Source organism: Chiloscyllium plagiosum, unplaced genomic scaffold (genome assembly GCF_037043375.1).
Source record: "Chiloscyllium plagiosum isolate Xiang-an unplaced genomic scaffold, Cpla_swu_hap1 HiC_scaffold_3, whole genome shotgun sequence".
NCBI lineage: Eukaryota > Metazoa > Chordata > Chondrichthyes > Orectolobiformes > Hemiscylliidae > Chiloscyllium > Chiloscyllium plagiosum.
Window position 1 is genome coordinate 41303482 of NW_028270141.1, and position 14185 is coordinate 41317666.

General features: G+C 37.8%; 1 protein-coding gene across 3 annotated transcripts in view; it reads left to right on the plus strand.

Annotated features, from left to right (window-relative positions):
* ero1b (endoplasmic reticulum oxidoreductase 1 beta) overlaps positions 1 to 14185 on the plus strand; it is an 85669-nt gene that overhangs the window by 21226 nt on the left and 50258 nt on the right. For all 3 annotated transcript variants that reach the window (XM_087978606.1, XM_043680077.2, XM_043680085.2), the window contains exons 2-6: positions 2262 to 2381; positions 7479 to 7562; positions 8419 to 8460; positions 8810 to 8892; positions 13723 to 13796. In XM_087978606.1, the coding sequence (XP_087834732.1) occupies positions 2262 to 2381; positions 7479 to 7562; positions 8419 to 8460; positions 8810 to 8892; positions 13723 to 13796 (403 nt within the window). The remainder of the gene's footprint in view (positions 1 to 2261; positions 2382 to 7478; positions 7563 to 8418; positions 8461 to 8809; positions 8893 to 13722; positions 13797 to 14185) is intronic.

The window sequence follows — 14185 nt, forward strand, 5'->3', positions numbered from 1 at the left end:
CTAGGTTAAACAAGATTTTGTTCTCCATTGAAACCTTTCTCCAACAAAACACCTAACTACCTGATTGCATCATGTAGTGCCAGCTTTAATCCACTTAAAATACATGGATGGTAATAAATTCTGAGAGATTTCTTCAATTTTTAAAAAATATTTTGTGCATTGTGCAGTTTGTCATAATGTATGCACAAAACAGTAATTGTAAAACATTCTTAGGCTCTTGGTCTTTTTAAAAGTATTTTTATGATGCATCTACTTAAAATTACTTTTTAATCAATCTTTTGAAGTGGCCAAAGATTTTATATATGTGGTTGCTTTTAAATATTAAATTTATTGTATCGGTCAATCCTTTTTAGAGGGATCTGCAAATGTCTTTGAGTAAAACCAAAACATTCACTGAGACTTTCCAGTTTAAACTGCTATGCATGAATTATAATATTGACTAATTTGAGCATGCATTCAATGTTTTGGAGCAGTGGTCACATCTGCAAAGTTCAGCCAATGACTGTATCACCTTTCTTTAAGATATGCTCTGGCTACCAATTGTTAAAAGCTGGGTTATTGATCCAGACATTCACCCTGTTTCTCCCTATACGTGATCTGCAGAGTACTCAGTATTTTTGTTCATGTTTGTAGTAAATCTCCAGATCATTTTGAGTATTTCAATTTAATTACCCTCAATGATATAAACATAAAGTGTAGTGAGTTTTCAGAACCTGTCCTCCATTTAATTCTTTAGCCCTACTGTGTGGTGACTGCACTTTTGCCACTCCAATGGCAATATATTTCCTGAGAGTTGGCACCCAAAGTCGAGTGCAATGAAATCTGACCAATAATGTATTACTAAAGCATCACTTCCTGAGTTTTGAATGCCAGTTCTTTGAGATAAACACCATTCCATTAGTCCTTTTAATTTCTTTTCATATCTTTACCTCTAGATCACCAATGCCTCAGAGGAATAAATATTATGTTCACTGTGCAGCCTGAAGTCAGTTGATAAATTATTGTTAGGTTAGCAGTGAAAGGTGGGATAGAGCTAGTTGGTACAAGGGATCTTACTGATAGCAACAAATGGTGGGAGACAGAAGAGGGCTCTTTTCTATTGTTCATTCTTGGGTTGTTGTAGAATGTGTTTATTACCCATCCCTTATTGGCCTGAGGGGACAGTGGTAGGTCCTGATTCTATCCTTTTGATTCTTGGGAAGGAATCAAAGAAGAGGAGCTTATCTAAGCATATATCAACTTTGGCACAGAACAAGCGATTTGATTACACGAAAAAAGATATTGTATTGAGATGCACTTTGAAATGCTCAATATCACTCTGTGATGAGTAGTTCCAAAGTGCTAAGCACCCTAAGAATTCATCAGTAAACTTGCCACGTTGAATGAAATTGTGGTGATTTGGCCATAACTTTCAATACAAATATTTGATATCTAGTAATGATTCTTGTTACTTTCCCACCCTTGCAGCAATACATTTCTAATGCGTAATGGTAAAAAGGAGCAGCTTTCTTAGGAGTACGATGACTAAGAAATTCAAAGGTTTGGGAACTTGATGCTGATGACCCAGTTGCTGTCATGTTTCTGTATTGTTAGAACGGGATTGTGTGCATTTTATCCCTTTTCTAGTTTGTGTGGAAGCTCTAATGTAAGTTTGTAGTTTTGACAGAAGTGAAAAATACATCCCTCCTTTTGACTAGCAGCAGACTTTTTAGACAACTTAAATGAAACTTACAAATTAGTTTTGCAATCTTCAACTGTTTTTCATTTAATTGAAATATTTCAAATTTCAGGATCTGTCTTGACTAAAAATGCAAGTGAAGCTGCCATTTTCTGTCTTGTCTTACTGGTTTGTTGCATTATAAATGACTAAAAATTTCCAATATAGTATATAATATAAGACGAATCAAGTGGCACATCTAAGTTTCGTCTTTTTTTTGTGTAACTTTACCACCCATACACCAAATCATAAAGGTTTTCAGCTTTGATAAATTATGAAAACATTCTTGGGGAAAAAAAGTATCTAATTTCAGAATCAGATGAGTCACTGCTGAAAAGTAGTTTTGGAATTTCCCGAAGGGATTATATATACCTAGTATTTTACATAGGTATAAGATCTGTTTTGAGATACCGGCCAACCAGTTATGTCTCCAACATTTTCAATGTTAGTAATAAACCAAGTGGACAACTATCTAGAATGTTTCAATAAATTTACATTTTGATTTTAGATGTTTGAAATGAACTGTAATCTTTTTTTGTTTTAGCTGACAGGTGTCTTGGATGACTGCTTCTGTGACATAGAAAGCATTGATGATTTCAACAGCTACAAGATCTTCCCTAACTTACAGCAACTGCTAGAAAGGGATTACTTCAGATATTATAAAGTAAGATCTCTAACTTGCATAAAACATTTTAAGAGCATCCAGTCGTTTTTTTTTATATAAAGGTTCTTTTAAAAAATTTTCATTAATAAATGATTAATGGTAGCTCAGCTCTTGTTTGGTTCTGATCCAAGGAAATATTTTTTCTTTGAGCTGGGGAGAAAGGGCTTTAATATGCCTCACAAAGGTGCGAGGTTGGGATTGTGTGGTCACGTTGGGCCTAGTGTAAGGAGTGTGATCTGGTTTGGATGTTGTGGGCTGGTGTGGTAGAATGGGTGCTCGTTGGGAAAGGAGGGCAATCAGTTTATTAGTTAACCAGAAGTTTCAACTTGCCAAGCATTTCTTACTAAGTCAACTGTCAGGGCTTTCTCATGGTGCCCACGTACAACTCGTCTGTGCTGTTAGAGCCATTGACTGGAGTTAAGCTATATGAATGGAACTGTGAAATAAGAAAGGGATGATCACCTTGTTGGGATTGTATTATAGCACTTCCTCCTCTGCCGCCCCCGCCCCTCCCACCCCACCCCACAAGAAGTAAGCAGGAAATTGAGAAGCAAATATGTAAGGAGATCTCCAGTATCTGTAAGAATAATAGGGTCGTAATAGTAGGGAATTTTTAACTTTGCAATCATAGACCTGGACTGTCATAGTGTTAAGGGATCAGGTAGGAAAGAATTTAAGTGTGTACGGGAAAACCTTATTATGAATAATGGGAAATAAGGCAGGGCAAGTGATTAAGGTGTCATTGGAGGTGCAATTTGGGGCAAGTGGTCATAATTCTACTTTAGTGATGGAAAATGATTGACCTGATCATAAAGTTCTAAATTGAAGGAAAGCCATTTTTGATGATAGACACAAACTTTCAAAAGTTGATTGGGGAGGCTATTTGCAGGTAAAGTGGTGGTTGGGAAGTGGAATAACGAGAGGCTAGAGGCAGTATGCTCCTGTTAGTGTGAAAGGCAAAACTGGTACTTGTAGGGAATGCTGGATAACTAGAGAAGTTGAGGCTGTGGTCAGGAAGGAGGCATATTGCCATGTATGGACAACTGAGATTGAGTGAATCCCTGAAAGTGTATAGGGCAGTAGCAGTAGACAGAAAATCAGGAGGGCAAAAATGGGACATGAGATAACTAAGGAGAATCCCAAGAGATTCTACTAATTAAGGGCAAAAGCGCATTTGGGAGAGAATAAGGCCCCTTTAAGATCATTGTGGAATCACAGGAGATGCATGAGATACTAAACTAATTTATCATGTCAGTATTTACTATGGAAGCTAGGGAACTTAGGGAAATAAATAGTCTTGTCTTGAAAGGAGTTCATATTGCAGAAGATGAGGTGCTGGAGGTCCTAAAATGCGTAAAGGTATATAAGGTGTTTTGCCAGAACTTTGTGGGAAACTAGGGAAGAAGTTGCTGGGTCCCTTGCTGAGATATTTGTATCATCAACAGCCAGGGATGAGGTGCTGGAAGACTGGCGGTTAACTAATGTAATGTCATTATTTACAAAGGTTTATAAGGAAAAGCAATGGAACTATTGACTGGTGAGCAGATTGTTGGAGGGAATTCTGAGGGACAATATTTACATGCTTTTGGAAAGGCAAGGACTGATTAAGGATAGTAAACAGCCTTTGTGTATGGGAAATCATGACTTACTAACTTGATTTGAGATTTTGTTTGAAGAGGTGACAAAGAAGATTGAAAGCAGAGTGGTAAACATCTATATGGACTTCAGCAAATTGTTCAACAAGGTTTGGCATGGTAGACTGATTAGTAAGGTTAGATCATATGAGATCTAGGGGAGCTAGCCAACTGGATACAGAATTGGGTTGAAGGTAGGAGATAGAATGGCAGTAAAGGGTTATTTTTCAGAGCCGAAGCCTGTGATCAGGGGTGTGCTGCTAGGATCAATGCCAGGCCCACTGCTTTTTGTCATTTTTAGATAACTGATTTGGATGTGAATAAGAGGCATCGTTAGCAGACTACACCAAAATAGATGGTGTAGTGATATTGAAGAAGACTATCTCAAAATATGTGATCCTGATCAGATGCGCCAATGGGCTGAGAAGTCGCAGATGGAGTTTAATTTTAGATAAATGTGAATTGTTGCATTTTGGTAAGACAAACAAGGTAGGACTTAAGCAATTAATGGTAGAACCCTGGGAGAATGATGCCAAATAAAGACCTTGGGGAGCAGGTGTATAGTTCCTTTCAAGTATATTCACAGGTAGATAGAATGATGCAAGGGTGCAGATAAGATTTACAACTATGTTGCCAGGATTGGACGGATTGAGTTATAGAAAGGCTGAATAAACTGTTTGTTTTTTCTGGAACACTGGAGGCTGGTGGGTGACCATATAAAGAGGTTTATAAAATCATGAGGGTCATGGATAGGGTGAATAACCAAAGTCTTTTAACTAGACTGGAGAATCCAAAGCTAGGGTGCTTTAGATTAAGGTAAGAGGGCAAAAATGTAAAAGACTTGAGTGGTAACGTTTTCATGCTGAAGATGGTGCATATATAGAGCAGGTTGCCAGAGGAAGTGGTAGAGGTTGGTACAATGACAAAATTTCAAAGGCATTTGAATAAGAAGGGTTTAGAGGGATATAGGCCAAGTGCTGGCAAAAGGCTCCAGGTTAGATTGGATGCCTGGTCTGCGTGGACGATTGGACCAAAGCGTCTGTTTCTGCATTGTATGAATCTATGATTGTCTTACCTTCAGAGTTTCTGGACCAGTTTTTTTCTTTCGAGACTTTGGTAAGATTTACATTAGTATTACATTCATTCTGTGACAAAATATCATGTGGTATCAGGTTTCATAAAACATACGAAAATAAGTAAAACTTTTTTCTAGAATTTGAATTTTGAAATAGTTGGTTTTGGTCTCTGTGTAAGGGAGTTTAATGATTATCTTGTCAGTATTTCTCAAACTATTTCTTAAAACAACTGTTAGAGAGGCACTTCCTTGAGTGCTACTGGGAATTTGTTTGCATAGGTGGGCATTTTACAAGCAGAGTGAATATTGATCAGCATTAAATTGCTTTAGTTAGAAAGATCAGGATTTTATTCTTGAGGAAAATCCTATTTACAGGAAATCTTTTTAATTGTAAATTGTAGAAGTCATGGTTGGAGTTAAATGTAAGACCACTGTGTTAGAGAAAGGTATTCATTCAGAAAGCTTCAGAAATAGATAAGCTTAGTGTAAGGATCTTGTTTGAAAATTCCAGACCGGAAGTGTTTGGTTAGAACCCTGGATGATGACTTGAAGTTGAGAGAGAGTTCCATTGTGTGAATACTCCAAAAAAGATAGCTTTCAAGACTGGCAATTGAAAGAAACAGTTAAGGTAAACCTATAGAAGTAATGAGGAAGGAAATTCTCTTGTGTAGTGTCAAGGTCTGTCGTGGGATAGTTGAAATAATACATTTTTGCAATATGTTTGTAATTGTTTCAAATTGTGTAATATGTAAATAGCCCGTGTTATCTTCAGCCCCTTCAGGTGTTGACTTCTACATGTCCACCATGCTGAACTCCCTGCTAATCCTTAAACTGGTTATGTTAAATGTACATTCTGGAGTAAATGGTGGTATTGCCACTGGACGACTAATCTAGAGAGCTAGGCTAATGCTGTTAAGTGTGTGTGTTAAAATCCCATCTTGAGGATGGTGACATTTGGTTTTGGTCTGGTTTTCTTAAATCCAAATTTATTAACTAATTGTGATCATCAAACCATTGTTGATTATTCTAAAAGCCGTTTTGGTACACGTGTGCCCTTTTGGGGAAGGGAAGTCTACCATTGTCACTTGGTGTGGTCTACATGTGATTCCAGATGCACATCAATGTTCTTGACTTTAAAGTCATTCAGTTGTATCTCCTCCACAAAATCTGTCATAAGAAATGAAACCAGACAGACCAGTCTGAGACATCAGAAACGACCATAATCCACATAACCTTGTCGTGTGCCAACAATTGGAAGAGTTCTGCACAGAATAGCCAAACAATAGCCAATGCTGTTCTCCCGGAATCATACCGGCCAGATATGTCTCAGACAGGACACACCCAAGCCTGGTGATGGTCCTATACCACAGACAGATCAGATCCACCAGAGGTTGTGACACACTGCAATACAGTTGTAGGCGGAGTTGCTGTGGAAGTTCTCAAAATTGATTCTGGACAGTATGAAGTCTCATAGCATCAGGTCAAATATGGGCAAGGAAAGCTCCTGCTGATTACCATCTGCCCTCTCTCCTCAGCTTAAGAGTCTATGTTCGTCCATATTTAATATTTGGAGGAACTCTGATGGTGAAAGTGGTGTAAAGTGTACTGTGGGTGGAGGACTTCATTGTCAATCACCAAGAGTGGCTTAGTGGTGCACTGCTGACTGAGTCCTAAAGAACATAGTTGCAGCACTGGCTGAGCAGCAGATGGTGAGGGAATGAACAAAATGGAAAAATATTTTTGACATCGTTCTTATAAATTTGTCTGTCACGCTTGATTGTCACATATCCAACACCTTCAGCATTTACTCTCTCCTCCACTGAATGATTTTAATTGTCACAGAGATTTCGGAAGATACAGTGAGGGATGCACAGTTGCAACAATGTGCGCATCTTTAAGATGAAGTGCAACGAATTAACTAGGCTCCTTTAAGAGCTAAACTTCCAAACCCAAATCTTCACCACCTAGAAGGGCAAAGGCAGCAAAAGGGACACCTCAAACTGCAAGCTCCCCTTCAAGTTATATATTGCCCTGACTTCGAATAATGTTGCTGTTCCTTTGCTGTCACTGGGTCAAAAACCTGGGACTGAGGGGGGTTTTGACCTAGGTCTCCTTTATACTTACATCTGTGAAGTGGAACTTGAGCCTAAAACCCTTTAACTTGGACTTGCAAGCATTATCCACTGAGCTAAGCTGATCAATCAGGCTAACTCAGTAGTTTGGAATGGCCTTAAAGGAATGGTCATTATATCCATGTTGGTCTTTGAAAGACCTATATAATTAAACTCCTTCCTTGTTTCCTTATGGTCTTGTAAATTTTCTAATGTCCAATATATTTAAGTTTAATGTGCTGTGCTTAAATTACAATGTATTGTTTCAATTCAATAGGTTAATTTGAAGAGACCCTGTCCCTTCTGGTTGGATGATGGTCATTGCTCGATTAAGGACTGCCATGTCAAACCTTGTTCTGAGGTAAAGTGTCTGAAGTTGTTTTACAGAAATTGGTTGAGTAATATCAATATTTTGTATTAAATAGAAATTGTTGTATGTAGTTCAGCAAAGGAACACTTGACTTGCACATCTTGAAGTATTTGTGTTGCAACAGCTTTCAAAGTCTAGTAATAGGAGTAAGCACTTAAGGTCTTCAAGCCCGTTCTGTCATTGAGATTTACCTTTTACACATGAATATAGAAACACTTAACAAATGTCACATGACAGGCTCTTCCATACAGATTCTTAATCTGATTTTTATCAGTTACTTGCCATCTGGGTGCTCAAGAAACGTGGAAGCAAGAAGATAGTATATTAATGAAACTGAGCTTCCAAATTGAGCAACGTAGGGGAAGCAAACGTAAAGGGACTTGAAGGGCCTGACCAGCAGACATGGTGAACACTTAAGCTGAAGAGGAGGTGGTAGCAGGACAGCTGGCACATGTCCTTGGAATAGATCTTCAATTAAATTGAATTGAACAATGTATTTAAATATAATCATAACAGTTTTATGTAAAGGAAAAGTAACATTATCCTGCAGTCTTCCAAACTAACTTTAAAACTGCTTTTCTTTTGCTAATGCCACGTTCCTTAATTCCTTCAGTTATAACAAGCATTCGAAACATTTCCACATTTCGATTATTGCTAAGTGTTCTGTCTTGAGAATGTGGTTACTCCGTTGTCTTAATACTATAAGTTGTAATGTTTTGATTTATCTTTCACATGGATGAAAATTCTAATTCAATTATTTATGGGACATTTCTGAGATAACTTGTTGAATTGCTGATTTCAATTTGAGCAGTTATCTATTTTATCACACACTTGTTTTCATTTTTAGAGTGAGATTCCAATTGGGATTAAAGCAGCTAATTTCAACAAAGTAAGTCAATACCTGAAAATATTTTCTGTAAGTATATTTGAATTAGCTTTTTGCTCAACCATCTGTTTGGAGAACTGGTTACACAAGGCAATGCAGAGTAAATTGTTAACACTTTCAAAATAATAAATGATCAATCTACAGAAGTTCCAAATAAGCAAAGAATATTTTAATTTGTGTATTTATACTTTGAATCTGTAAAGGTTATGTACTCTTCCTGATTTAAAATGAAAATATGCACATAAACTGATTATGTTATTATATTTGCCATTTTTGCTGTTATTATAGTCAATTAATGTTTTACTTTAAGGTGCATAGTTAATTTTACTGCTTTTGTTTGATATTGTATTAGTTTTCTGTAGAAGCAAATGCGGATGAAGAATTGCAAGACTGTGAGGAAGCAAATAAGCTTGGAGCTGTGAACAGTACATTGAGGTGACACGCATTTAAGTGATTTTAATCTTTTGTATTTTTACTTGTTTTAACGTGTTATTACAACATTAACTCCTGGTTCTGTTTCTTGAGAGTTCAGTTATTTAAACCTCTCCGCTCCTATTTCTTACTCTTTAGGAATTCTCTACGTGCGGTAATCATTAAGAAAACTTGGTTATGGTTTAGGAATATATGTAGCCCACTCTTTTTTCTGTAAGCAGATGCAATACAATTAGGTATGTTAGGATATTAATAGTTTGTGTTCTTTGAAGTTTTTTCATTGTGGAATTTCTTCCTTTAGTCCCTCAAATTATTTTTCTTTTTATAAAAAAAAAAGTAGAATATGCATTGTGTATAAGTATTTGGAGAGAGAAGGAATGATTAGGAATAGTCAGCATAGCTTTGTGCGAGGGAAATTGTGTGTGTCGCAAATTTGATTAAGTTTTTTTTGAGGAAATAATCAAGACAATTGAGGCAGAGCAGTTGACACTGTTTACTTGGACTTTAGTGAAAGTTTGTGATGAGGTTCCACGTGATGGACTAATTATGCAATCTGACTTTACTAGAGTTCAGGGTGAGCTTGCCAACTGGATACAAAATAAGCTTAGTGACAGGAGGAAGAAAGGTAGTAGAGGGTTGTTTTTCAGACTGTAGGCCTGTGATCAGTGGTGATCTACAGGGATTTGTGCTGAGTCCATTTTTGTTTGTCATTTATGTAAATAGTTTAGATGGAAAAGCATAGTTAGTAAGTTTGCGGGTGATACCAAGATTAATAGCATAGTGGACAATGAAGAAGGTTATCTAAGATTATGAGGAGAACTTGATTAATTGGGTCAATGGGCTGAAGAATGATAGATGGAGTTTACTTTGGATAAATGTGCGGTAATACATTGTGGTAAAACAAACAAAGGCAAGACCTATGCAATTAAAAGTAGGGGCCTTGGGTGGTGTTGTAGAACAGAGATCTAGGAGTTCAGCTACATGATTCTTTGAAGTTTGCATTGCACAGATGGGCTGGTTAAGAAGACATTTAGCATGCTTGCCTTTATTGCTCAGACCTTTGAGAAGAGGAGTTGGAATGTTTATGTTAATGATGTACAAGGTGTTGGTAGGCTTCTTCAGGGCTATCTTGTCTTGAACAGGTTTCCCTGTTATAGAAGCTGTTATATTGCTGGGAATGGCAGGTTTGTTATGAAAAGGCTGGGACTTTGATTGGAGGTGTAGGAGGTTGAGAGGTGACCTTAGATGTTTATAAAATCATGAGGGGTATAAAGGTGAATGGCAGGTGTCTTTTCCTTGGGTGGGGAGTTTCAAGACTAAGGGCCATATTTTTATGGTGAGAGGATTTTTAAAAAGATTTGAGGGGCATTTTTTTTTTGTTGCAGTGGTTCATATGTAGAATGAACTTCCAGAGAAAGTGATGAATGTGAGTACAACTATGTTTAAAAGACATTAGCTAAGTATATAAGTAAGATATGTTTGGGGGGATATGGGCTAAGTGCAGCCAGGTGTTTAGTTTGGAATTATGGTTGACATGGACTTGTTGGACTGTAGTGTCTGTTTCCGTGCTGTATGACTGTAATATTTTTTTCAGTAAACAGAAGGCAAAATGCTACCAAAGAGACAAATCATCCCAACCTCAAAATGAGCTTCTGGTTCTGAAACTAGTTGTACTGTTACAATGTTTTACTGCTGAGCAATTCAAAATGAGTTGTCCTGCAACTTTTACTTGCAGTTCCACATTGGAATGTCAGAAATCTGAATCTCATTTCAGCACAAATGAGGCAGCAGACATCAAGATAATGTTCTGAATATTTAATGCTATATAATTGCATAGAGTGCACTGATACAAAAAAAATCACTGATTTTCAAGATTTAAAATCCTGAATATAGAGTCATAGAGATGTACAGCATGGAAACAGACCCTTCAGTCCAACCTGTCCGTGCCAACCAGATATCCCAACACAATCTGGTCCCACCTGCCAGCACCTGGCCCATATCCCTCCAAACCCTTCCTATTCATATACCCATCCAAATGCCTCTTAAATGTTGTAATTGTACCAGCCTCCTCCACATCCTCTGGCAGCTCATTCCATACACGTACCACCCTCTGCATGAAAAGTTGCCCCTTAGGTCTCTTTTATATCTTTCCCCTCTCACCCTAAACCTATGCCCTCTAGTTATGGACTCCCCGACTCCAGGGAAAAGACTTTGTCTATTTATCCTATCCATGCCCCTCATAATTTTGTAAACCTCTATAAGGTCACCCCTCAACCTCCGCTCCAGGGAAAACAGCCCCACCCTATTCAGCCTCTCTCTGTAGCTCAAATCTTCCAACCCTATCAACATCCTTAAATCTTTTCTGATCCCTTTCAAGTTTCACAACATCTTTCCAAAAGGAAGGAGACCAGAATTGCACGCAATATTCCAACAGTGGCCTAACCAATGCCCTGTACAGCCACAACATGACCTCCCAACTCCTGTACTCAATACTCTGACCAATAAAGGAAAGCATACCAAATGCAGCTTCATTATCCTATCTACCTGTGACTCCACTTTCAAGGAGCTATTAACCTGCACTCCAAGGTCTCTTTGTTCAGCAACACTCCCTAGGACCTTACCATTAAGTGTGTATGTCCTGCTAAGATTTGCTTTCCCAAAATGCAGCACTTCGCATTTATCTGAATTAAACTCCATCTGCCACTTCTCAGCCCGTTGGCCAATCTGGTCCAGATCCTGTTGTAATCTGAGGTAACCCTCTTCACTGTCCACTATACCTCCAATTTTGGTGTCATCTGAAAACTTACTAACTGTACCTCCTTATGCTTGCATCCAAATCATTTATGTAAATGACAAAAAGTAGAGGATCCAGCACCGATCCTTGTGGCACTCCACTGGTGACAGGCCTCCAGTCTGAAAAACAGCCCTCCACCACCACCCTCTGTCTTCTACCTTTGAGCTAGTTCTCCCTGTATTCCATGAGATCTAACCTTTGCTAATCAGTCTCCCATGGGGAACCTTGTCGAATGCCTTACTGAAGTCCATTTCAATCACATCTACTGCTCTGCCCTCATCAATCTTCTTTGTTACTTCTTCAAAACACTCAATCAAGTTTGTGAGACATGATTTCCCACGCACAAAGCCATGTTGACTATCCCTAATCAGTCCTTGCCTTTCCAAATACATGTACATCCTGTCCCTCAGGATTCCCTCCAACAAATTGCCCACCACCGACGTCAGGCTCACTGGTCTATAGTTCCCTGGCTTGTCTTTACTGCCCTTCCTAAATATATTTTAGGTTTAAGGAAAAGATTTTTTTTCTTGAAACAGTATTTCTTGCATACTATTGGAGAAAGGGAGCCTGGAGGAAACATGCATCTGTCAGTCCTCACTTTTCGTATTGGTGAACGACATTGGATGACTTTGAATTTGTACAATGCAGATCGGCGCATTCAGGAAAGTGGTTCTGCAGAACATACTTGTGCTTAAAGCATCATTGAGTTTTTGTCTCCTTTTTTGTTCTCCTGTTCTCCATGCCCTTTCACCATCACCACCTTTTGATCTTCTCCTATCTTATTCCCACTTTCCCTTCAGCTCCCTCTGTCCGCTTCTCTGTCCTATATTTAACAAACAAAAAGTAAGTTGCCATAGGTCTACTTTACCATATAGCCCGCTTTTCATGACGAAACAATTGATGATTTAACTTGGGCATCACTAAACTGAGGGGAAGAGGTTGAGCAGGAGAGTCCTTCATCATAATTGTTGGCATTACTCTGCATTATAAACCATCTGCAGTAATTGGTGCCCATTTACAGGGGCTATGTACTAATGTTTAATTTACTGCTAATTTGTATTTAATGTTACATTCAAAATTTTGCTTAGCCATCGCTGAATCCACAGTCCTGTCATTGTCTCTGACATTCAATATCTTTTTGTCAATGTTATTGAAATATTTCCCATAAGATACATGCTTCCTGTTCACAAATGTACTTTGAGATTTTATAAATTACTTCTCGAACAATATTCTGCTTTCAATTGGCCGTTTTTAGGTAGTTGTATGGAGTAAGCTTCTAAAGTTTGTAAGGGAGCGACACTTGGGAAAAGTACTTTCTAAACAAAAAACTTGCATTCATCAAATTCTGCAACATCAGAAACAATCTATCAATGCCACAGGTACTGTTATATATTGTCACAAAGCTGGTCCTTTCTTCTAAAAGCTGTTCCTTTTCTAAAGGATACTGTGTCCTTGGTTTTTTGTCGATTGGTCGCAAACAGACCGGGCTCCGAAACAGCTGGGTTTGGTACAGAGATGAAAAGCCTTTTTGTTTACACATAAACAGATGGGTCTTCAGGCCAAAGCTTGTATAACTCAATGGGGTGTGGCCAGCTTTCTAGCTGAGTACTTCAGTCCAGAACTAGTTAGGGAGTTCAGCTGCAGCCTGTGGAAATAGGCTACGAGATTCTCCTTTTGCCCTTCTAACTTTGAGCTATAAGCCTTTGTTTCATTTTTACTGTGTTTAAGGAGTTTGCTTATTGGGGCTGTTACATATATTCGGAACAGCATAATATTCTGTTCTTTGTGTTTCATTGTGTAACTTTGTGAATGAATTTTTGTCTGTTTTTAAAATCTGGGAGTCAACCTAGCTAACTCTGGGTAATTTTCACTCTACACTAATCAAAACAAATTGCAAAGTTATGGTCTGGGCTGCCTGCTTAAGAACGTTTTGAGTGGTCTGGCCTCGCCCATAACAATACAAATGGTAGAATTATAATATGGTACTTGATTGATAATGCTTGTATTCCTTTACCAAATCACTCTTCTTTCATCCTTAGTAACCAAACAAAGAAAGCTTTCATTGATTGGGCAAGATATGATGATGCACAAGACCATTTTTGTGAACTTGATGGTGAGGATCTTGTGAAATTCTGATACAATATTTTGTGTCTAAGAGTTCTTGGATATTTCGATATAAATAATTTAATGACTAAATTAAGTTTAAGCAAAGTATTATAAGGGCTCAATAATAATCAGTGCTTTTTAAAAAAAAAAAAATTCCCTTATTGGTTCCTATAATTTGTTAGTTTCCAGAGAACAGCAATCAACAGCGCCGTTAGTAGCATGGTATGTTTCTAGTGTCTTCTGTATGTAATTTCTATTCTAGATATGCATATATATCCATGTGGAAAACACTATATGAAAGTAAAGACATGAAATTTGATTTTTAAATCGGAATATGAATTTCCTTGATGTAATTTGGTTCAGTTATTGTTTACTTTTCATTCCACTTGTCTAAAG